At 48.8% G+C, this 26,248-nt stretch overlaps 1 protein-coding gene across 1 annotated transcript; it reads right to left on the bottom strand.

Moving 5' to 3' along the window:
• Positions 1-17,564: 17,564 nt before the first annotated feature.
• On the bottom strand, positions 17,565-18,281 carry LOC146058382 (claudin-8-like). The gene has a single exon (XM_083170666.1). It carries the CDS (start codon positions 18,279-18,281, stop codon positions 17,565-17,567), a length of 717 nt encoding a protein of 238 aa, XP_083026792.1.
• Between the last annotated feature and the right edge of the window lie 7,967 nt (positions 18,282-26,248).

Raw genomic sequence — 26,248 nt, forward strand, 5'->3', positions numbered from 1 at the left:
GTGTTAGTGGCATTATGGTGTGTGGCATAATGTGTAAGGGGCATTACTACTTTTTTTCTGTGGTGTCCAACGTTTGGGGGTACAGAGTAAAACACTTTGGTGTAAGGTAGTTTTTTCCTGCAATGAGGCCATGCCCCTTTTTTGGGGCATGCAAAATGTTTCAAAAAATTTTTTTACTGTTCGCACTGGGAGACAAATTGTCTAGAAACTGCCCTGCTTACCACATTTATGTTGGTTGCTACTGAAAACATAAAGCCTATATTTACTTTATGGGGGTTATCGTGGGGGCGATTCTTTCTGCGCATGTGTAGATGCTGGGTGTGAGCGGGTACGGTGAACTATATGTTCACCGTCCCGCTCGCTCCTAGCAGCCATTCGCAGTCATGCAGGGATTCGCAGGGAATCGCGTTGTGCGAGGGGGGTGGCCGGCACTGCGGGCCATGGGCGGCGTCTGGTGGAATTCACAGCCTTGCGAGTCAACCAGAATAAGGTCCTATATTCTGAGTGCGGGATGACTCATGGTCACGTGGAAATAACAACCTGGCAGGGAAAACTGAAAATACATGTGCGAAGAGACTCCAAAACTGTGCTTAGCAGGTCATAGCCCTATAATCAAGGCAAGTGATGTAATGACTAAGAAATCTCATCAGGGTATTGGGCAAACGTATCCAGGCAAGCTGTGTAATTCGTAGCTGTGCCTTCAGGCCTGAGAGCAGCACTTACACCTGAGGAACTGAATGTGCCACAGCCTGAAGACTCACTGCAGAAAAGGTTTCAGTCTGTGATCTGAGATTTAGAAGTATTGATTTCTCTTTGCAAAAGTTTTCCCTGGAGTTTTTACCTCACAATTTCTGAAAGCAGCCACTTACAGATAATTCCCCTTTTGTTTACAATGATGTATTTTACAGCAGTTCGGCTTTCCAACATTTGACATTATATTAAAAAGATTTTGGGGGGAAATTTGCTAAAGTAGATCGGTTTTTAAATTTCAGGGTGATTGTAGCGTTTTTCCAGCAAAATTGCAGCCTGACGATTAACTATGCTCAAAAATACAAAAAAAAAAAAAATCGCCATCCTGATTTGCCCCCATTTATAAAGACACAAACAGAACATAATAGTGTTTTACATCTCCCTTTATCATTCCCACCTCTTGTGTGTGAGGGTTCCCCTCTAAATTTCCAACTAGCACTAAGCGTTTAAGGCTATATTGGCAGAATACAAATCAAGGGGACAGAAAAAACAAAGTACAGAACAATTATATCTCTAACTTTAGGCTATTATGGCTAGTGTTAGATTAGGTGTGAGGGGCCTACCGGAGAAATGCAGTGGAAGAGGCCCATGGTTTCAGGCATGGTCGGATCCAAGGAGGGGCAACAGGGGCAGTCGTCCCGGGGGCCTCCACTTATTAGGGGTCCCACACTCTCCCCTTGAATGGCGCACACTATTAGTATTGAAATTGGGAGCACAGCATGATTCAGCTGTATCTCTATTTCCCCCTACACACACAGCCGCCGCCGTGTGGAAGAGGGGCATTAACCTTAATTATGTTATAGTCATACACCCCCCCAGATTCTGGAGCCTAATGGTATAGCCGGCCCTGATTGTCAAGCTTCATTTTAGGGATGGCCATCGTTGCCATTGCCATCGATGGTTGCCATCGATGGCAATAGTGCAACTGGCCATCGATGGTGGTATACTATGCAATAGAGGACCATCAATGGTTTTACCTATTGATGGTCATCTATTTTCTTTGACTGACTGGCCTGTGTGCGAATCAGAACCTGGGGGCGGGGCTTAATGGGTGCCAGGGGCAGAGCTATACTCTGTGACCCAGCCCCTTAGGGTAAAGGCCCCCATACACTATGCGATTTGGGCACGATTTCACCCGTGAAATCGGCCCAAATCGAACTTGCAGACACCCCGTCCGATCCGATGCGCGGTCCCGTGCGCATCGGATCGGGGTCGGAAGGTCGGACGGGCTGCACATAAGATTTGCTAAATCTTATGTGCAGCCCAGCCCCGAAGCCCTGCGGGGGATGACAGCAGGTGGGGGATGCCGGCTATAGAGAGCCGAGCAGGGGGAGGCTGCATAGTGAGCCGGGCAGGAGGAGGGTGACAGTGGAAGCAGCGCAGGGAGGATGACGCTGGCTGCCGGGCAGCGGCGGGAGCCGGGAGGAACACACTAACTTGGAAAAAAAAAAAAAGCCCATACAGATGACTAGCAAGCCATTGATTGGCTGAGACCTCTCTCAGCCAATTAGCGATTGGCTGAGAGAGGTCTCAGCCAATCAATGGTTTGCTAGTCATTCTGTATGGGCTTTTTTTTCAAGTTATCTGTGTTCCTCCCGGCTCCCGCCACTGCCCGGCAGCCAGCGTCATCCTCCCTGCCCGGCGCGCTGCTCCCGCTGTCACCCTCCTCCTGCCCGGCTCCCTATGCAGCCTCCCCCTGCTCGGCTCTCTATTAGCCGGCATCCCCCGCCCGCTGATGACTACCCCGCATGGCTCCTTCCTCCTGCAGCTCCCCGGGGACCGCATATGATAAATCCATGCGATTTATCATATGCAAACCTTGGCACATCAAGTGCCTAATCGTGTGTCCCCCTCCCGGGGAGCTGCAGGGTGAAATCAGGTCCGACTTGTCCTTAGGACAAGTCGGACTAATGTATGGGGGCCTTAAGAATAATAAACTATTCAGTTATGTTTGCCATCAAGGGAGGGTAACCATCTGTTTTTCCCCCATCGATGGCAAAACTATTCTACATCGGCCAAAAACCATCAATGATTTCAAATCATCGATGGTCGATGGCCATCCCTACTTCATGTTACCAAACAATAAAATCTTTTCATTGAGAAGCACAGATTATAAGCCTCTTAACTTGTGTTCTGCCCAAATCATAGGGACTTCCACGTAACCTTTTGGTTGGTTTATTGTTCTTTTTTCTGCAGTCACCTAAAAACATTGGTGATGGAAGGCTACAGTACAGTATGTCAGCGAACGGGATGTCATCCCTGTTATGCCGCATGGGCGCACGTCACTCCTGGGGAGCTGCAGCACTGCGTACGGTGGCCCAGGTAACCAGTCTGCACCATTGTCATGTTTTACTAATTTTTTGGCAGGGGGCGGGGGCTAAATGTATAGTTACGCCGCTGATCTGTCCCCATGTAATAATTTTTAGGATGTGTCCTAATCTACATCTATAATTCCATATGCAGCAACAGCAGGGGATTGCTGCACCAAAGACAAGAAAGCCTATGTATCTCCAGAGATGAATGGACTCCATCCAAGACAAAAATTAAGATTGGATTCTTATATTATTCTTTTGGTAAAAAGTTAAAAATACAAAGTTAATGAATTATTTAATTGGTATTTGGATTATAGTGTTCCATAGCCGTGAACGAGTATAACAACGAACTGGAATGAAACTGGAACTGAATTTGAATCTCTAGCACAAGATGTGAAGGATGTCAGTTAACCTGGGGAGGAATGCTTCTACTGTACTTTAAACATGAGTGACATACTTAATAGATACTGTGTAAACATGCACGGATAGGGACTCTAATCTCATTATTTATCACCATTCCAGTTTCCCAAGCTTACATACTTTATCATGCCCAGAAAGCCTGAGGCCATCGCATGTAATCATCTCATGAACATTTAAGGTCATGCTGTTCTTACTTTCAAGTGTTAGAAGATCAATATACTTATTACTGTACATACTTCTAGCTGGTGACTCATTATTACTTAACTCTTTATGCACAATTTACCAACATATAAAACCTAACATTTTCCTTATGGCTTGCCTCTGATGTCCTATTATTATTCAACATGATGGCAATTGGCAAAGGCATATTGGGTTTTAAAGGTAGTCTTGGGAAAAAAAAAATCGATGAACGTGTCCCCATGCAGGTAGGACCAAATCTACTGTGACCTTGGCCAACACAACGTTATATGGGTTAAAATAATATTGCCACTCCCTAAATGTAATCAATTAAATGTAGTCAAAACATACTATATAGCATCCTGATGACCGATATGGTACAGAAGCATTCCAGTGACTGTTATACAATACAGAGAGCACCCAAATGACATTATGACCTTCATACAATAGAGAAATCATTAAACTGGTTGAAATACAAAACAAAGAGCATCCTAGCAACTATCATAATGATAATATTCGAATGACTGCTGTACAATAAAGAGAGCCTTCTAGGGATCACTATACAATACAGAGAACATTGGTTCAGATCCATTATTCGTATAATTGAGAGTGTTCATTGTGGACTAGAGATTCTAGTCCACTTTTTTCTCTCCTTTATAATTTTGTATCCTCCTCATTGTCCCATATCCTTCTCCTCCTCTATTTGCTTTGCTCTCTGCTTTTTTTCCTGCCGCATGGTGCAAAACATGTGCTGAGCCCTGATTTGAGGAGCCTAGTACGGTTAGCTTGTGAGTACCGGTGTGGTGCAGTGCATATACTGCCCCGTTACATGATGTAGGCGTTACTCTGGCAGTAAGCCAACGTATCTTCATGACCCCACATTGTATACATCGACATTGGCATAGAGTGGACCATGGTGGCTCAAACAGATCAGTTCGGTGCAAAGCCTACCTTGTATTTCCTGCCTGTCTACTCTTCCCAAACAGTCTGTTTCCTCCCCTGCTCCGCTTCTACCTCCTATGGCCCGCCTACCTCTTCTTTTCTACCTGCCTAGTCTTCCCAACCAGTTTGTGTCATTGTCCCTGCTCCACTTCCAGCTCCTCTAGCCTGCCTACCTCTTCTTTCCTACCTGCCTACTCTTCCCAACCAGTCTGTGTCCATCCCCCTGCTCCGCTTCTACCTGCTATGGCCCTCTTACCTCTTCTTTCCTACCTGCTTAGTCTTCCCAACCAGTTTGTGTCATTGTCCCTGCTCCTCTTCCAGCTCCTCTGGCCTGCCTACCTCTTCTTTCCTACCTGTCTTTTCTTCCCAACCAGTCTGTGTCCTCCCCCTTGCTCCGCTTCTACCTCCTCTGGCCTGCCTACCTCTTCTTTCCTACCTGCCTAGTCTTCCCAACCAGTCTGAGTCATCCCCACTGCTCCACTTCTGCCTCCTCTGGCCCTCCTACCTCTTCTTTCCTACCTGTCTACTCTTTCCAACCAGTCTGTGTCTTCACTTTGCTCCACTTCTACCTCCTCTGGGCTGCCTACATCTTCTTTCCTACCTGCCTAGTCTTCCCAACCAGTTTGTGTCATTGTCCCTGCTCCACTTCCACTTTCTCTGGCCTGAAAACCTCTTCTTTCCTTCCTGCCTACTCTTCCCAACCAGTCTGTGTCCTCCCCCCTGCTCCGCTTCTACCTCCTCTGGCCTGCCTACCTCTTCTATACCTGCCTTGTCTTCCCAATCAGTCTGTGTCATCCCCACTGCTCCACTTCTGCCTCCTCTGGCCCGCCTACCTCTTCTTTCCTACCTCTCTACTCTTCCCGACCACTCTGTGTCCTCCCCCCGGCTTCGCTTCTACCTCCTCTTGCCCACCTACCTTTTCTTTCCTACCTGCTTACCCTTCCCAACCAGTTTGTGTCATCCCCCGTTCCACTTCCAGCTGCTCTGACATGCCTACCTCTTCTTCCCTACCTGCCTACTCCTCCCAACCAGTTTGTGTCTTCCCCCTTCTTAGCTTTTACCTCCACTGGTCCGCCTACCTCTGCTTCCCTACCTGCCTACTCTTCCCAACCAGTCTGTGACCTTCCCCCTGCTCCACTTCCTCCTCCTCTGACCCGCTTACCTCTTCTTCCCTACCTACCTACTCTTCCCAACCAATCAGTGTCCTTCCCCCTGCTCCGCTTCTACCTCCTCTGGCCCGCCTACCCCTTCTTCCCTACCTGCCTTTCTCCCAAAAGTTCTATACAAGGTCAGCGATTCGAAATCAAAGCTTTAAATGAAGTCAATCATGATGAAGATTTAAATCTTTGAATATGTGCACAATGCAACAGTAAGCTGTAAGAGATCTCTTCATAAATAAGCAATCTCACATACTATTATACTTAGCTGACAAATACACATCTGAGATACATACAGTAGATAAATTACAAGATTGTGACCCTTAATTCACGCAGATTCGGTCATACTACTTGGCGGTCACCCACCTGCAACTTTATGCAAATGCAGCTAGAAAGCCCTTCCCTGGCCTACATCCATGTGTATGACCGTATAAGGACTGGTAGACCGCTGTCTGCATACATAAGCGCTGTAATGCTGCCTGACGCATCTTTAGATCCCACCATTACTTTGCACCATTGAAACTTAGCAGACTTACCATCTGAGTCTGGTTTAAAAGTGTATAATACCCCTTTCAGACCACAAAATCAACCTGGGTTATTGCCGTGCTAACCCAGGTTGATCAGGGGTCTGAAAGCGACACAGCACCATTTCCCAGGTCGGGCAACCTGGCATTTCAACCCTGGTCATGATCAGCTCTGACCTGAGTGGAAGTGCAGTGTGAACGGGTAACCCAGGTCGAGTGTCCTGGGTCCCGTTCACACCAGAGCCGGCCCTAGCCTAAATGATGCCCTAGGCAAGATTTTGGTTGGTGCCCCCTAGCACCGCCACTCTTTCCGCCTCTGACCCTGCTCCCCTTTCCCAGCACCATCAACCCTCATCATAGCAGTCATCATTTTGGTGCTCCTACCCGCAATTTTTTAAATAGAAACAGTGCACACATTCGGTGCGAAGCCCAAACTGGGGTGTGCTCTTGCTGGGAAGGGGCATGGCCACACAATAGTACCCCCAATTCAAATTATGCCACACAGTAGTGCAACTTTATTCACATTATATCATGCAATGGTGTCCCTTATTCAGGTTACATCACACAGTAGTACCACTTTACCTAATGTACATTACTCCTCACATTATTCACATTATACCCTTAGAAAAAAATCCTGAGAAAATATTGTATTTTAAGCACCTCCGTGGCCACACTGTAACCCAGCACAAAGCAGTGTGTGCTGGGCAGAGGAGAAGATCTGCAGCTGCTGCTGTTCACATAATGCCACACGGATTGAGCCAAATGCATAAAATGCCATATGGATTGAGCCAAAATTTACATAATAACACACACGGATTGAGCCAAAATTCACATAATGCCAAATGGATTGTGTCAAAATTCACATAATGCCACACGGATTGAGCTAAATGCATAAAATGCCATACGGATTGAGCCAAAATTCACATAATGCCACATGGATTGAGCCAAAATTCACATAATGCCACACGGATTGGGAAAAAATTCACATAATGCAACACTGATTGAACCAAAAATTCCGATAATGCCACATGGATTGAGCCAAAATTCACATAATGCCACACGGATTGAGACAAAATTCACATAATGCCACACGGATTGAGCCAGAATTCACATAATGCCACACAGATTAAGCCAAAATTCACAATACACTTAATAAACAGGGACATTGTCCACCAAAGGCTCGCATTAAACATTTACACCATAATGTCCATTACACGTTAAATTACACGCCATTACGTATGTCCATTATGTGTAATGCCAAACACCATAATGCCTATTAAAAATTATGCTACATAAGTGCTGCTTCTCTACATGCTCATTGCCAAGGGTTCCATGCTCATTGCCAGAGGTTCCATGCTCATTGCCAGAGGTTCCATGCTCGTTGCCATGTGGGATTACATGCTCATTGCCAAGGGGGAATACATGTTTGTGGTAAATGGGGGACAGCAGAAGTGATAGCCACTGACAGTGGCAGAGCCTGGCTGTATTCAGAGCACTGCAGGTCCCGGCTATTTGAAATAATACCCCTTTCACACCAGAAAATGCATTCCCAGGTTGGATCCTTTTACACCAGCCTAGTCCCTGCATTTTCTGGTGTGAGGGGGAGAGAAAAGCACCCCTCCCCCCTTTAACCAGTTATCTCATTTAACCGCCTTTATCTTCGGAACCAACTGACCCATTTACATGAGATAAGTATCATATTGAAGAACTTTTGAGTGGGCTTTGAATGATTTTGGTCCAGTGAAACTGGAACGTTTGGTTCCAGAGTAATCTGCCCTCAAAGAACATGAACAGCCATGAAATTACATTTCAAAAATAAAAAAATCGGGTTACACGCAATATCTCTGGAACCGATGGACCGATTTGGACCAGCCTGGTATCATATTGAAGGCCCAGCGATTTGGAACTGAATGAAATCAACCACAAGCTTCTGTGATGCCAGGGCGGGAACTGGCAGCCATCGGAACCGGGTGGGGGTCGGAATTGATGGGTCCCATATTATCCTATGGGGAAAAAACGTTACAGGTTTGCCAGGCGATATCTCCGGTTCCCGGGGGGCTAGAGACACGGGGCTGGGCTCGTTGGAAAGCCCTGGTCCTCAGCTACAAAATAAATGAAGGGGGGGCACGTGCCCAGGTGCCCCCCCCCCTGAATCCGCCACTGGGCGCAGGTGTCGGCCAATCGCGGGAGAGGGCGGGGGTCCACAAAGCGTGGGAGGGGGCGTGAATTGCGTGAGGGGGGGTTGCGAATCGCGGGAGGGGAGGTGCGCGGGGGGTCCGTGAATTGCGGGAGGGGGGGGCACGGGGCGCGATGAATCACCTAGTTGGTTATATATTCTTTTAGAAGGATGGTAGGATGTTGCTGTCATTCAGAATGCATTTACATAAACAGTAATACCATGTTTCCCCGATAATAAGACACTGTCTTATTTTTTTTTTCTCAACAAAAAAGACAATAGGGCTTATTTTCGGGGTAGGTCTTATATTAATAACATGCCCCCAGTCCTCCTTTAATGACATGTCCCCAGTCCTTTTAAACAGCCCCATTCCTCCTTTCAATGACCCCAGTCCTCCTTCAACACGCCCCCAGTCCTTTTAAACAGCCCCCATTCCTCCTTTAAATGACCCCAGTCCTCCTTTAACATGCCCCCAGTCCTTTTAAACAGCCCCCATTTCCCCTTTCAATATGAATTAAGAGTCCTGCTCACCAACTTTCCACTTCTTCTTATTGGCTGCGCCACTGCAGCCGCATGATGTGCGCGGTGACATCACGCGCTGCCCGTAGTGCATCCCTGGGACCGGGAACTAAAACGGCTTCAGTCGAAGCCTGTACGATACAGCAACGCAGAGGTAATGGGGGGGGGGGTTAGCGTGGGTGGCGATGGGGTACAATTTAATGCCTGCACTCCGTTTTAGGCAAATTTTAATAGGGCTTATTTTCGGGGGAGGGCTTATTTTGGACCAATGTCCAAAATCTGGGGTAGGGCTTATTTTCGGGGTAGGTCTAATTATCGGGGAAACACGGTAGTAGCAGTAAAAGGTCTGACTTAAAACACCTACAGTAAAACAGAACAGGTGTTATATATTATACAAAGAATTGGTTGATGATGTGTAGGTTGACGTGCACATAGTTCATAGTTGTCACTGGAAAAAAATTGCTACAAGAAAAAATCAACACAGAAAGTTCAACACATGTAAAGGTTGACATAAGTGTGTCACTTCATCGGTGTCCATGTCGACACATGAGAATGAATATGAAAACATTAAAAAAAAAGAAAAATAAATCTTCAAAAACTCATGTCAACCTTTTTCATTGTCGACCATAGCCGTGCCAGTGTTTTGCATGTGCCATTTAATCCTGGGGTTGCCGTGAATCACGCGCAGGGGTGGGGGAGGGAGGAGGTGAGGGGTGTCCGCGAATCATGGGAGGAGGGGTCGTGGGTGGATGCCGTGAATTGCGGGACGATGGGTCGTGGGGGGGGGGGTGTGGGTGCCGCGAATCGTGGGATGGGGGGGCGCGGTGGGTTGCAGTGAATCGTGGGAGGGTGGGTCGCGGGGGCGGGGGGTTGCCGCAATGACAGGAGGGGGGGTCAGGGGTGGGGAATCGCGGTAGGGGGGGTCGTGGGGGGCACCGTGAACCGCGGTAGGGGGGGTCGTGGGGGGCACCGTGAACCACGGGAGGGGGGGCCCGGGGGTTGTCGCGAATTGCAGGAGGGGGGGGGATGTCACTGGGTGGGGCCGCGAATCGCGGGAGTCCCCGGGGGTGCCGCGAATTGCGGGGGGTGTGCTGCAAATCGCGGGAGGGGGGTCGCGGGGGTGCCGCGAATCGCCACAAGAGAAAAATCAACACAGAAAGGTCAACACATGTAAATGTTGACATAAGTGTGGCACTTCATTGGTGTCCATGTCGACACATGAGAATGAATATGAAAACATTGAAAAAGTGAAAAATAAATCTTGTCAACCTTTTTCATTGTCGACCATAGCCATGTCAGTGTTTTGCATGTGCCATTTAATCGTGGGGGTGCCGTGAAGGGGGGGGGGGGAGTGAGGGAGGTGCATACCCAATATGACCCTCTCCAGGAGGGACACATTGCTCTGTTTCTGGACTTTCTTCTTAATTTATGGATTACCATTACCTGTGCTTAAACACCTTTCTTATCAATTACCCTGTTTAAAATGACAGGTGATGACAATCATAAATTAAGATGGAAGTCCACAAACATAGCATTCTGTCCCTCCTGGAGAGGGTCATGTTGGGAGGTATGGAGGTGTGGGGCGCTCACCTGGTGTGTCTGGTGTGTAGCTGTGTCTTTGCTGTGTAACATGGAGAGGCAGAGGGTGTCTGGCACTGTCTGTGGGCTCACTGGGCTGGTTCTCTGTCATGTGAGTCAGTCATGTGAGTCAGAGGCTCCACCCAGGGTTATATCTCCAGACACACATTGAGTGACAGATGTAGCCAAATATATAAGAGATATATATATGGTACTTGTGTAGTTTCACGGCGCCGCTGCGCGCACAGTCTGTCTCAGAAACTTGGCAGCTTGCCAGAAGCTCTGTTTAACTGTGCACGTGCCGCTCTAGCTCTGTTTGACTGTGCGCGTGCCGCTCTAGCTGTAAGCTACGTATTGTCAGCTACGTTATCAGCGTAGCGCCGGGCAGCAGCAGCGCGCTGCCCAGGCGCTGACAGGTCACTGTGGCCACTGATGTGCCGGGGCTTCTAAACTGTCCCCCATGTAGACGCTAAAATTTAGGCGCAAAACCATCTGAATCCAGACTGCCTGCAAGCCGCTAAGAAGGGGGGGTGTCTGGATTTAGACGCTAAAGCGTCTGAATCCAGACACCCTGCAAGCCGTTAAGATGCGGGGTTTCTTGATTTAGACGCTTAAGCGTCTAAATCTAGGCTCCCTGCAAGCCGCTCAGGTGGTGGGGCATCTAAATTTAGACGCTAAAGCGTCTGGATTTAGTTGGGTCTAGGGGTACATCTAAATTTAGACGCTAAAGCATCTAAATTTAGTTGGGTCTAGGGGTACACTATTAAAACCTGTCCACAATGACATTATTCGACGCAACAGCTGTCGACCTTGTAAATTCCACTATCCACGCCAATCCGAAGCGTGGCGAGCACAGCGAGCCCCGCGAGGGGTGGCGGTACGCGTCCTACGACTTTTTCATACCCCCACTATCCACGTCGGTGTGGAGTTGATTTTATAAAGTGTGGCGAGCTCAGCGAGCCACCGAGCCCCGCGAGGGGACGCGGATACCTGTGAAGCCCGCGAGGGGACGCGTATACCTGTGAAGGTATGCGCATCCCCTCGAGGGGCTCGCTGCACTCGCCACGATTCGGGCTCGGTGGCTCGCTGCACTCGCCACACTTTATAAAATCAACTCCACGCCGACGTGGATAGTGGGGGTATGAAAAGGTCGTAGGACGCGTACCGCCGCCCCTCGCCACGCTTCGGGTTGGCATGGATAGTGGAATTAACAAGGTCGACAGCTGTTGCGTCGACTATTGTCATTGTGAACAGGTTTTAGAGTGTTTTGCACAGTGCACCCCTATGTACCCCTACACCCTACTAAATTCAGACGCTTAAGCGTCTAAATCCAGATACCCCCCTTCTTGATAGCGGTGTGCCGGGGTGTCGCAGGGAGTCTGAGTTTAGACAGATTTATACGCTACGCTGGTAACGTAGCGCTGAGAACAGCTAGAGCGGCACGCGCACAGAGTCTGGCAAGCTGCCAAATTTCAAACAGACTGTGCGCGCGGTGGCGCCGTGAAACTACACAAGTACCATGTATATATATATATATATATTAACCCCAATACTCCTCCCACGCTTATATGCCATACTTGCCGACTTTTGAGCTGGGCTTTGCGGGAGAGAGCAGCTTGTTAGAGGAAATAGGGGGCGTGGGAGCTCTCCAACGTAATTTGGATAGCTCCGCCCATGGCCCCGCCGCATGTAAATTGAGCGGGGCCATGGGCGGAGCTATGCAAAGTACATTTCAGAGTGTACTTTAGTGCTACATTTTGCAAATTTTAAAATCCTTCCTTCTTCCCTCCCTCCCTCCACGACGCTGCTGCTTTATAAAAAGAACTGTTCCTCTCCTCCTGCACCGTAGCTGTACTGTAGTGAGGGGGGGAGAGCAAGCCTGAGCCCGAGCACTATTAAAGAAAACAGCGGGGAGCAGAGGGAGAGAAGCAGGAGGGAAGCATCCAGCCGCTAGCTTACCATGTCCTCTGCGGCGCTGCCCTCTGCTGCTCGTGCCGCTTCCTCTGCTGCTCCCGCGTCTGCCCCATGCTGTCACTGTGCTGCCGCTGCCAGCTATGACCGTCCGTGACCACGTCCGGTGCTATAGAACCCCGGCCGGCATGTAATAGGACAGCCGCGAGGTCACCGTCAGCCCCTGCGCTTTGTAAATGTTTTTTTTTTTTTTTGACAGGCAGCCTAAAAGCTGAGAGGATCCCATATATTCCCGGGAGACCGGGAGAAGGGATCAAAAAGCGGGATACTCCCGCTAAATGCGGGAGGGTCGGCAACCCTGTTATATGCACATTTTAAATTGATAAAACTCCAATTCTTGTTGCGGCTGCTTAACCACCAGGTTTCCTGAGGGCTCGGAAACAGTAACCACAATACACTTCCCAAATGGTGGTATAGCGCCTAGAATTTTCAATGAATTAGTCCATGTATCCCACCAAATTCATGAAACCAGAAATGTTGGAATTCTAAGCAAGTTCTTTATTGGACTCTTCAACAGTGTAAACAATGTCCTTTTATATATATATATATATATATATATATATATATATATATATATATATATAAATATATAGTGGCGTCAGACAGATATAATATTTGGAAAGTTTAAATGAGGCACAGAACCATTGAGTACAGCCCTTCATAAATTGACTATTGTTGATCTGGAGAAGAAATACATGTTTCTCACTGCTCTGCAATATAACTTCCCCTGGGCTGGGTTCATACTTTTTATCCACTTTATAGACAAAGAGGAGCATTTGAGGAATAGAAGTATTGTTCTCGCTCTTAGAGTGATTGGCCAGCCAGATTTCTCTTCAGGTTTCAGAAGATGAAGTAATTACTGCAGGCCATGTCTGGACTGTAGGGATGATTGTTCCATTTATAAAAACCCACTGTGTCTCACTACAATCAGACTTATTTCTGCACATTGTGAAGAAGAATCAAGACCAACTCAGTTTAATGTAAGAGGTTTCTTGGAGGTGGCAGCTAGGTCCATTCTGCGCAAACGCTGGAGGCTGACCTCAGAAGAGGGGACAGTAGATAGTGGCAGAGGATCCAGTATGGTAGAGGAGACACCAGAGGAGATGTGGTGGGCTGGGAGAGAAGGGAAGCAGCAGAGGCTTCAGGCTGGGAGACATGGCATAGGCAACAGGCTGGAAGAGGGGAGACACAGGCAGAGGCTACGGGCTGGAAGACGGGAGAAACAGGCAAAGGCTACCTGCTGAAAGAGGGGAGACATGGGCAGAAGCTGTGGGGCCAGACGATTGGAGGACCCGGACAAGACCCCGGAATGCCGGCCCAGACATAAAACTCTGCATTCCGGCCACCACCAGACAGGACACCTTCGGGGTCTTGTCTGGGTCCGGTTTTTACCCATACCCAGACACAAGCAGAGGCCATGGGCTGGAATAAAGGAGACATGGGCAGAGAATACGTACCGGAAGTTGGAAGACATGGGCAGAGGCTCCAGGCTGGTAAATGGGAGACATGGGCTATGGGCTGGAAGGGGGAGACAGGCAGAGGTTGCAGGCTTAAAGTGGGGAGATACAGGAGAAGGTTACTGCCTGGAAGAGTGGACACATGGGCAGAGGCAACAGGCTGGAAGGGGGTTGACATGGGCGGAGGCTATGGGCTGAAAGAGGGGAGACACGGGCAGAGGCAACAGGCTGGAAGAGGGGAGACACGGGCAGAGGCAACAGGCTGGAAGAGGGAGACACGGGCAGAGGCAACAAGCTGGAAGTGGGGAGACACAGGCAGAGGCAACAGGTTGGAAGAGGGGAGACACGGGCAGAGGCAACAGCTTGGAAGAGGGGAGACACGGACAGAGGCAACAGGCTGGAAGACGGGAGACACGGACAGAGGCTATGGGCAGGAAGAGGTGAGACATGGGCAGAGGCTATGGGCTGGAAGACGGGAGACACGGGCAGAGGCTGTCTGCCTGTGGATGAGACACGGGCAGCCGAGACAGAAAAGATGGTACTTGTTTCCTAGCACGGCGCCCATTGCATAGCATACCATAAGCCTTACAATGGTATGCGATGCAATGTTACACGATGGCATCCGATGTTATACAATTTAAAATCGTATACCATTGCATTGTATGCCATATGCAATGGTATACGATTTCAAATTGTATAAGCACCCTAATGGGTGTTTTCAATGTTAAATGGCCCCCCTATAAGATTATTAATTGTATAAGCACCGTATTGGGTGCTTACAATGTTAAAAGCACCCCCACGCCACCCCCAGTATCAACACCAACCCGAAGCGTGGCGAGCGCAGCGAGCCCGCGAGGAGCGGCGGTACGCGTCCTTCGACCTTTTCATACCCCCACTATCCACGTCGGCATGGAGTTGATTTTAGATAGTGTGGCGAGCGCAGCGAGCCACAGAGCCCGAAGCGTGGGGAGCGCAGCGAGCCCCACGAGGGGCCGTGGATTACATGTAAAGTAATGCGCGTGCGCTCGCCACGCTTCGGGCTCGGTGGCTCGCTGCGCTCGCCACACTATCTAGAATCAACTCCAAGCCGACGTGGATAGTGGGGGTATGAAAAGGTCAGAGGACGCGTACCGTCGCCCCTCGCGGGCTCGTTGCGCTCGCAACACTTCGGGTTGGCGTTGATAGTGGGGGTGGCGTGGGGGTGCATGTAACATTGTAAGCACCCATTAGGGTGTTTATATAATTAAAAATCGTATAGGGGGGCCAAAATCGCATTGCATCGCATACGGCTATATGGCATGCGATGCGATACAATGCATAAGATGCCATACGACTGACAATCGTGGGCGCCGTGCTAGGAAACAAGTACCGAAAAGATAAAGGGGAAAAGTATCACAAGTCCAAAAAGCTGACTCCACAGAATCAGCAGCTTTTCAGAAGTGACACTTTACCTAATGAGGCATGATGAATGCCCCTGAATGGTTCTCTGAAATTGCAGCGAGTACAAAACAATTACCACTAATAATTATGTAGAGATGAATAGGCCCTTGCCATAGTTTACACTGTCACCTGGTCTTGTCACTGCTCTGTATCACTTTATCAATTTAGTTTAGAACAGTAATTCTGAAGATTAGTTTTCACTTTGTAGTGTGTCATATTCCCCCTGTGGGTGATGTTTTGCAAAATCCTACACCCCATGTGTCCTTAAGCACCCCCTAATCTCCTAGGCAGAATGCTAGTTCTGTTTCTCTGCCTTCTGGCACCTCAGATTTCTGGCGCACTCTGGTGTCCACCACGCAGACACCATCCCAGCATCCTACCATAGCATTATGTAGGCTGCAGTTCCTGTGCTGCTATGAAAACAGTAATACCATACCTCTCAACTCTGCTTGCCTGGCAAGCGGGACCTGCTGCACCTTGTCGAGCGGCATGTCCCCCCTTTACATTATTCAGGTGGCATGCCCAGCAGTGCCAGCACTCCCCGAGCAGCTGGGCATTCTCTGGCTCCCCTACATACACTGATATAAGCCAAAGAGCAAATCTACAGTGTTTACCAGTGGAGGTTTTTACCTATGGACTGCAGCCCCCCAGGTAAAATCGACATCTCTACAGTGTTAGTCAGTGCCAGTAACAGTGACTTCTTATTTGAAGCCCTACCTGCCTGTCACCTGCAGTAAGATGTTTCCTCCCTCTGGGGAGGAGCCCGGTGCTGTTTGCCAAAATATGGGGGACCCTTACTCTTTTTGTTCCCTATATTTTTGTGTTCAGGAATGGTCCAAGAACTGTGAGGGGGGGGGGGGGGAATAATAATGATTTCCCCCCCTGTGTGCATGGCTGCGTAGGTGTTTACAGCCGTGCACAGGGGCTGGGGGTGTGCGTTCAGCGGGGCAGTGGGCGGGGTAGTGTTATCCTGCCTGCAGGGCTCCGAACACTTGCAGCACAGTGAGCAGGTCTGAATTAGATCCAATGCAGGTCTGAATTGGGCCCAATGTCCTATGCACCTTTTGGATTTTTGTATTGTGCACGATTTGTCCCAATTCACTGCAAAAGTCCCACAGTATACCGTCACAACAGAAAACTGACACTATTCAATTTGAGGTAGCAAAAACACATTTTATTATATAAATACAATCAGAACTAAGTCAACATCATTAACTTGGGGATGATGAAATATATTAATAAGGATCAGAACATTCTAGTTACATACTGAAACAATATTACAGTAGACCTATTACAGTAGAATATTGCAGTAGACCTTTCTCATATATAGTATAAATATATACACACAAACAAAATAATTAATAAATAATAATAAATAATAAATACAAATATCAATAAATACAGAAGTGATTAGGACCTTCTCCAGAGCTTGGCAACTAACGTCTCCAACTGGAATGGAACTACATGTTCCAGCATGCCTGCCCCTAAGCCTGGTACAAACAATTTGAAATATCACATTCTGGGTGAGATTTAATAGGATGAGAAATTCAGAAAGTGAGAGATTCGGCAAGAAATCTCCAGGGTTTTTTTAAGCGGCAATCATTTACACTGCAAGACCAGTTTGATTTTGCAGTGTAAATGATTGCCGCTTTAAAAAAAACTGGAGATTTCTTCCCAAATCTCTCACTTTCTGAATCTCTCATCCTATTAAATCTCACCCTCTATGCGGTATTGCCGACATCATTCTTTCACATTCTACCTAACGACTATAGTTGTTATTTACGTCATCACAGCTATCTGTCCTTATAGAAGACGTAGTAAGAAGACGAGAACTGGGTTTTGTCCATGGCATCTCATGTTGGGAGATTAATTCCCATATGTAAAGTGCAGTATGTGTTACATGTATAGTAGCTGTCACTGATTTAGGTGTCTATGTACTAAGCATTGGAGAGAAGTAACGTTAACTACCAACCAATTAGCTCCGAAATAGTTGGCTGGTAGTTAATCACCAACCAATCAGTTTCTAGTTGTCATTTCCTAGAGCGTACTACATAAATGCTAGATATAATCTGATTGGTGGGCAACATCACCTCTTTTCCCTTTTAGAATAGTTAGTACATCTAGACCTCTAGCATTTGTACTTATATCAATATGCCTTCATTTTTCCTTGGTTTAATGGTACGGAGTTCTATTGTTAAAGGTTTCTTCTCTTGAATGAGCTCGGGCTCAAGTTGATTCCCATCGGCTGGATAGGTGACCTTCTTGCATATGCACAAGCATGGGTGATACCAACAAAATATTGCTCCACTGATGAAGAAGAGAAGAACCGTCGGCCAACCGAGCATGACGGCTTCCCCAATCTCCTGCTGCTGGATGCTCTTACAATACGAGAAGCAGACGTTCCTCAGGATGTTAACCGCCGTCAGCGTCACAGCTATGAGGACCAGGATACCAGCGATGATGTAGCTGATGCCTGCGAGGAGCAAAATGCAACTGCGGTTCTTGGGGTTCTTCTTGCAGCATTGATTGAAGAACGTGCCAAGGATGGTATTAATGACCCCAAAAATGGCCATCAGCACTGCAAACGACATGAGAACTCTTGAGGCCTTCAAATCGGCGGTCAGTGGCACAGAGCCAGAATAGTATTGACAGGACATTGGGAAGTTGCTCTGCCTTACGCAGGTCATCCACAGTCCATCCCAACGGCTTATCCAGTGGCCGTCAAGACGCCTGCCGTAGGCGTCATTCTCTACTACGATGGCCACTCTCCAGTGGGGCATTCCACAGACGGCAAACGTGAGAACAGTGGCTATGCCACCCAGTATCATCCCAATGATCTGGACAATGCAGTGCACCATGGTGTCTTCCTTGGCCGGTTCTGGACAGAGAAACTTGGACAACTGCTGCTCTGCTTGCCTGTCTTGCTGTGTGCTCAGGTCTGCTTGAATGGTATAGAGCAGCAAGGCACCGGCCAATTTATTTAGGCTCAGGCACGTGCACCAATTATGTGTCCTGTTACATAACGGGATGCAACATACCAAGGATGTCCCGTCTACACACACACATTACACAGACACCGAATCAACACACCGTCACCTTGGGCTCATGATCTCCTGCGCTGAACGAGGAGGAAAGAAACATATCTTGGAGAGTATTAGGTGTCACTATAGCTCATGTGTGTGGTATGTAATCTGTACAGTCTGGTACAGTGTGTACATGATGTACAGCAGCGCACTGTACTCTTCCTGTTCTGTACAGTCAGACGGAGCTGCTCTTGTTCAGGAATGCAGCAGGCTGCCCGTTCTCTGATAAATTGCACCGGCTAAATATGTGATCAAAGCTTCCGAAACCAGGATTGCAGGATCTGTCAAAGATTGTCGTAGAAATCAAGCAATGGACCAAAAACAGGGACACAAGTTTTCAAGAGTTCTGTTAGATAATCACTATCATTATTTTTTTTTTACATGAGGGTAATATAGATACATGTAGCCTACATGTGACCACAGTCTGTATTTCATGCCTGTCGGCACATGGGCGTGGAGTAGGGTTACCACCTAGTCCCTTTAATTCCGGACACATGGTAATTACACAGGTTCTGTGGCAGTTTAAAATCAGGTGAAGTGGAGTCTTGAAGTCAGCCAGCCACAGAACCTGTGTAATTAATATGTGTCCGGAATTAAAGGGACTAGGTGGTAACCCTAGCGTGGAGGGAGAATAGAATAGTGCGCCGAGAGTTGCAAGGCACCGCGCCCAAAGCATGGCGAGTGCAGTGGGCCATGCGAGGGGATGCAGTACACTTTGGCGGTGTCCATGTCGACCTAATGCTTGTGTTGACCTTCCAACCATGTCGACCTTGGGTATGTCGACCTAATCCATGCGTCCTCCTTCTGTGGTTGACACAATGCATGTCAACCTAATATGTGTCAACCCAAACACAGGGGAAAAAAGTGGGCACAAGAAAAAGGTTTGACATGGAAAAATGTCGACATTAGTTTTTCTCGTTTTGGTGTCAATGTTGACGCCTGAGTACGTGGACCCCGAATTAGTGTACCGCCTCCCCTCGCTGGTCTCTCTTCGCTCATCGTTCAGAGTCGGTGCCTGACTACGTTACTGCTGCACTGGGCACACTGTACCATTCCCAAATGGAGTCCACGTTGATGATAAAGTATGCAAAAGAAAAGAAAAGTAGAAAAAAAATTGTGAAAAATTCATGTTGACTTTTTCATGCGTCAACAGAGGCGGAACTGCAGCAGGTGCATTGCACCGGGGCCCAGAAGGACAAAGGGGCCCACTGCTGCCAACCACTGCTGTGTGGTGTATTGTGAACTTGGGTTGGACTGGAGGTGGGAGTCCTAAATTATATTTTTGCACCTGGGCCAACCACTCACAAGTTCCACCACTGTGCGTCAACTATTGCCAAGTCAATCTATAAACGGCCATATCAATACTGTCCCTATAGCCGGCAGAAGCCTTATAGGCTTCAACAAAGCTTTCCAGGCATATCCGGGTCTCTGCCGAATGAAAGACTGGCCGCCACGCATGATGCAGTACAGTACTGTAGCTCAGAGATGTCTGGGCATCAGCGGCGCTCGGAGGCTTAAGGTGGCCATACATCTACAGATCAATTGTCAGATTGGGCTGGTTGGAACAAAAACCTGGTAATGGATGAGAGCAAATGACAGTTGACCATTTGCTTTGAATTGCTGGAAAACTGCCAAAAAAACTGTCATTCTGATATTACCAGGTTTTTGTTCCAACCAGTCCAATCTGACAATCGATCTGTAGATGTGTGGCCAGCTTTACACACGGAGTCTTTCATACTTAATTTAGAATCGATCTAGACAGGTCACTTAGAAATAAGGCTAAAATCGCCCCATGTGTACGCCCCCTTAGTGGAATACACAGTTTCAAAGTTTAACAAATTAAAGCAATTAATTCATTAATTACCCAGCTCAGTTTGAATGGCACACAATCATACTTAGGCGTGTGTCAGCGATCACGCCCATGTATTGCCCATGGGAAGAAAAGATCATAGGAATCTGGATTTTAGTGAGTCTGCAAAATCTTTTGCCCAATTTGGAGTCATTTGCTCTATAGTAAGACTGTGTGGAGCTGCCAAGAACAGGGAGGGACTCGTTTGGCACCAAGCTTTCTGCCTTTCTTTATGGAGGACGAAGACTTACGCTACCAAAAGTGCCGAACGCAGGAAAACGATTTGTTTTGCAAAGAACACAGAGCAAAATGCAAAGCCTGCAAATGGGTCTACTGTCATTGGGTGTAAATGTAACTGCTGGCAACGGACATCTGCGACAAATTCAGTTTGTCTCAATCGGATCCCTCGGCCGCCTTAGATGATCGGCGATCTGCTGGGGGATCAGAGAAATTGAACATGTTAAAAGTGCCGGATTCCCCGAAATCCCAAATGAAAGAAGTCGGGATTGGGGATCGGGATTTTTAAATATGTTTTATATTCTTAATCTGCTTTTCCCCAGTCACTTACCACTTCATGCTAAGGTGAGAGTATGTACAATTAATATTGGAATCCGTGCATCTATAATCAGGAATCTGATGTTACGCCAAGCGCTAAAACCACCATCATTAGTAACAGGCTAGGTGCAAGACATCGGTCAGAAATAGACCCCACTTCTCCATACGTACACCTGCACAGTGCTACATGTCCACGTCACTCACAAGAAGAGATTTTCAACAACTAACTGGGTCGCATTACTCCCAACATTTCAATTGTCCCAATCAAGACCAAGTAAGGGGCGTGGCCTTTGCAAAGGGGTCATGGCTCCCATTTTCCATCATTGTGGGGTCATGCCCAGCGCTCAATCGGGACTCCTTCACCGCATGACCCCGAAAAGGGGGAGTGGCCTTTTCAAAGGGGTCATGGCTCTGTGAAATGACATGCCCCCGAGCCAGGCCTCCCATTTTCCGTCATTGTGGGGTCAAGCACAGTGCTCTGGGAGATGCTTGCATGCCACCTGTCTCTCTGTCTCCCATAAATAGATGCCTCCCACCCCTGCAGGTCACTGCTGGACCCACGCCACACACCCTGCACCCATATTTAATCATTTACCTCTCTTGAGTCCCACTAGATAAACGGCACAGCGGCCATTTTACTGGTGATCTTTGCATACACACTGCAGAGATGTCGGGAACATGGTGGGCCCCAGGTTTCCGAAGCCCTGCTTATGGACAGAGCACCGTGGAGAGGAGAGAGGGCCACACAGAGTCTGCATGCGGGTCCCCGCCCCTGCCTGTACACTATAGAAAGAAATAATAATCACATTAATGATACAACTACACTATGTACCTCGGTAAATACTTTCCTGTTTAATTACAGATACATGTGATGTGTAAGAGTGATGTCACTTCCCTCCCACTGCAGCTGCATGAAATGTAATTCCAACTGTAACCATATCATAAATCAGGATGACGTAACTGTTGAAACATTATTTTTTTTACAGTAAACACTATTTCTTTTTTTACATATTACAAGAGGGCTGGTGATATAATCCACATCTGAGAATTGGCAGCATTTTTAGCGATACTCACTGTTCATTCCAGCCTATAGCTGAGTAGATTCCCCGGCGGCCTCTGCTGCTGTGCATCTTGTGCTAGACCCCGAGCAACGATATTCCACACACACGACTCTGATACATTCTGTGTTGGATCGCTTTCTGTAGAAAGTTTCTGCGAGCTGGTCTGATTGGATATTGCTGATACAGTACTAATTTACAAAACATTATTAAACAGAAATAACTGCTGTGTGTGTTTGTGCTGCTGCTCTGTTGCTTAGTAACCAGCCAGCCAATGGGCTATATTGGCGAACAATATTGTGAGATGTGAAGTTGACTGGAAATAACTGGAAATGAATGTTATACAGTATACACTACGAAACCGAAACTAGCAATGGCAAAAATTCAAATCCAAACGACAAATTAAAACCAAAACCAGCAAAATTGGTCCGGCCAACATCTCTATATACAGTATATATTATACAACATAAAAATGTATTAGTATGCAGAGATACATTACAGTATTTTAATGATGGTCTCTTTCTAATGTAGGAGCCGGACTTGAGGCAAAGCCTAGGGGTAGGCTCCCCTGACAGGGTTTGTAGGGAGCTGATTAGCAGGATAGTCATAGAAGGGGTGTCAAAGGAGAGGGTCATAGGGGGAGGGGCTTAACGGGGTGTTGGAAGGGTTTATAAGCAGGGTTCAGGCGGGAAATAGGGGTCACTGGGAGAATTTTTCAACAGCTCAACAGCTAAGCAGCTCTGGCATCTCCCATGGCTTCCCCAGGCGATGCTGATGCGGAGGTATCCGCTGCGCTTGCTGCCCTTAGGGAGGCAGCGGGCACTAGAGGGGTTGATTGGCTGCAGCAGCAGATGTCCGGTCTGCTGGGGGGACTGGGAGCAGCAACGCAAGAGGCGGCTTCAGCGGGCGCACGGCCTCGGAGGTCTAGGCCTCCGGAGCGCTTCAGCCCATCGGTGTCCCCCAGGGTTCAGCGCCGTTCACGGAGCCCCGTCAGGGACCCTCCAGGCCGGGCTGCGGGCCGGGCACCTTCCGCCCGCAGGACCAGGTCTGGGAGGAATCCAGCTAGCAGGCGGAACCCTCCGCGCGGGGGGGATCCCCCCCCCCGTGCATGAAGATCCGGCGGTGCGGGGTACTGGACCTGGAGCGGCGGGGCATGCGGTGCATGCCGCTGCCCAGCGCGGGGTGAGTCGTGCCAGGGGGGCAGAAGTACGGGCTGAGGAATGCAGGCCTGGTACACGGAGCGAGCGGCGCCCATCTGGCTCCGCCTCCAGTGAGGTCACGCCGGCTGGCGCTGTACCTGAGGGTCGCGATGACAGGAGAAGTGAGATGCCACCGTCAGCAGATGATGGAGAAGTACCTGGTCCTTCCACATTGGCTGGGGCCCGTCAGGACGCTGGATCTGCGGCTGCTGGGTTCACAGCCCCCAGGCAGCCTGGTGAGTCTGTCTCTATGTCTGTTAATGCTTTAGCGCAGAGTCAGGGGGGGGGAGGGTTAGCCCTCCAAGGGGAGATGAGCAGGGGTTTTACTGAATTGTTGAGTGGTTTTGCAGATTGGTTGGCTGGTTTGCGGCAGGGGGCGGGGCCGTCCCCGGCGGCGGCGTGGGTGCCGCAGAATGCGGGCACACCAGCCAGCAGTAGCGTGCCAGTCAGCAGTAGTGTGCCGGTTAGCAGTGGGGTGCCGGCTAGCAGCGGGGTGCCGGTGGCCGGCGGTGGGCAAAGCAGCAGCAGTGCAGGGGCACAAGGGAGCAGTGGGGAGACGCAGGAAGAGAGTGGGAGGCTCAGTGACACTGCAAAAGGGGAGGTGTATGTCTGTTTTGAGGGGCCATTGGGGGCCCACCTGAAGCAAGAAGTGAGGGAGAAGATTTGGAAAGGGGAATACGTGGATATATTTTCACTGCTCCCTTTGGAGCGTTTTAATCTGGATAGGCCCCGTAAGGAGGAGAAGAAGGAGGAGGAGGAACGTCGGCGGTATCGGCTGATACCGCGGTCGTTCACGAACTGGTTACAAGCATTTGCTATTTTAGCTAGCGTGATTGGGGAAAAGGCACCTGACAATTGTTCAGGTTTGTTTTGTTACATGGATGCGATAGGGGAGACGCACCGTGTGTATGGGGGCCTGGCTTGGCTCCGGTACGATGAACAGTTTAGACAGAGGAAGGCGGTGCGCCCTAACATACGTTGGGACCATAAGGATATTGCTTTATGGTTAAAGGTGTCGGCTCCCATGAAAAGCGGGCAGCCCTTTCGTGGGGACGGGGGGGGGCCGAGGGAGGCCACAAACGGGACGGCCATGCAGAAGGGACTCTGTTTTGCCTTCAACGACGGGTCATGCCGGTTTGGGGCAAAATGCAAATTTAAGCATGAATGTTCCTCGTGTGGAGGGACCCATGGTGCAAATAAATGCTTCAGGGGGAAGCCACGGGACGGTAATTCAAAAGGGGGAGACGCCGGTTCGGCTGAAAAGGATGCTGGGCTATCTACGTAGATATCCCGACCAGCAGACAGCCGCGTTGTTGGAGGAGGGGTTTAAGGAAGGTTTTAAGATACCTTCCGACGTGCGGGTTTCAGGGGTTTTTAGGAGGAATTTGAAGTCCGCAAGGGAACACCCAGAAGTGGTTCAGGATAAATTGTTTAAGGAGGTACAGCTGGGTCGTATGGCGGGACCTTTTGGGTCGCCACCATGGCCAGATTTGATAGTCTCACCTTTAGGGGTGGTGCCTAAAAAGGAGGCGAACAAGTTTCGTCTTATACACCATTTATCTTTTCCAAAAGGGGCGTCGGTCAATGATGGCATTGACCCCGACATCTGCTCGGTGGTTTATACATCGTTTGACGCGGCTGTTCAGTGGGTGAAGCGGTTTGGGAAAGGGGCCCGGTTGGCAAAAACTGATATTGAATCTGCATTTCGTTTGCTGCCGGTTCACCCAACTAGTTTGCGTTTGTTAGGATGTTGTTGGGACGGGGAGTTTTTTGTTGATCGATGTTTACCGATGGGTTGCTCCTTGTCGTGTGCTTATTTTGAGGCCTTTAGTTCCTTTTTGGAGTGGGTGGTTAAGGATGTCTCTGGGTGCAGTTCAGTTATTCATTACCTAGATGACTTCTTATGTATTGGTCCTGGGGGGACTGGGGTATGCGACTTGTTGTTGAGGACGGTTGAAAGGGTGGCGGCAGACTTTGGGGTCCCGCTTGCACCTGGTAAGACGGAGGGCCCGGCGACAGTGATCAGTTTTTTGGGTATTGTCATTGATACCGAGAATATGGAGTGCCGCTTGCCCGAGGAGAAACTGCTGGGTTTGAAGGCTGAGGTAGGGAGGGCATTGCTGGTGAAGAAAATTAGATTGCGGGAATTGCAGTCCTTGCTGGGTAAATTAAACTTCGCGTGTCGCATTATGCCTATGGGCCGCATATTCAGCAGGAGGCTGGCAGCAGCGACAGCAGGGGTGGTTCTTCCTCATCATTTTGTCAGATTAGGTAGTGAATTGAAAGGTGACTTGCGGGTATGGGCAACATTTTTGGAGGCTTTTAACGGCAGAGCTTTGTGGATGTCGGACGCATGCGTGGCCACGGAGCTAGACCTCTTCACAGACGCGGCCGGGAGTGGCGGTTTTGGGGCATATTGCCAGGGACATTGGTGTGTAGGCCGGTGGCCTGAGTCTTGGGTGCAGAGGGGCATGGTAAAAAACTTGGCATTGTTGGAGTTGTTTCCTATTTTGGTTGCAGTAGTGGTTTGGGGGGAGTTGTTCCGCAATAAGAAGATTTGTTTTCACTGCGATAATTTAGGGGTTGTCATGGCCATTAACCAATTGTCGGCATCTTCACCGCCAGTGGTCACTATTTTGCAGCAGTTAGTATTGGAATGTCTGGCGTTGAATTTGTGGGTGGTGGCGAGGCACGTCCCCGGTGTCTCTAACGGTATTGCGGATTCTTTATCTCGTTCACAGTGGGAGCGTTTCCGGGAGAGGCGGACAGGGAGGGGACCGGGTTCCCGAGTCGGCTCTGGGATCTGCTGGACGGGTAGTTGACCAGCTCATCAGGGAATCTTTGGCCCCGAATACATGGTCGGCGTATAATCAGGACTGGCGGAGCTGGTTGGAATGGCGTGAGGTAGCAGGTTTGAAGGAGGATGACGATGAGTTGGCCGTTCTGTTATATATAGGCCATTGTAAGGAGATTGGTTGGTCAGTGGCAAAAATCACGCGCTGCATGGCGGGCTTGGCTTTTGGGTTTCGTGCAGGCGGTAGGCCTGATGTCACTAAGAATTTCCTGATTGCGCAAGCATTG

Source organism: Crinia signifera, chromosome 2, assembly GCF_055691185.1.
Source record: "Crinia signifera chromosome 2, ASM5569118v1, whole genome shotgun sequence".
NCBI classification, from domain to species: domain Eukaryota; kingdom Metazoa; phylum Chordata; class Amphibia; order Anura; family Myobatrachidae; genus Crinia; species Crinia signifera.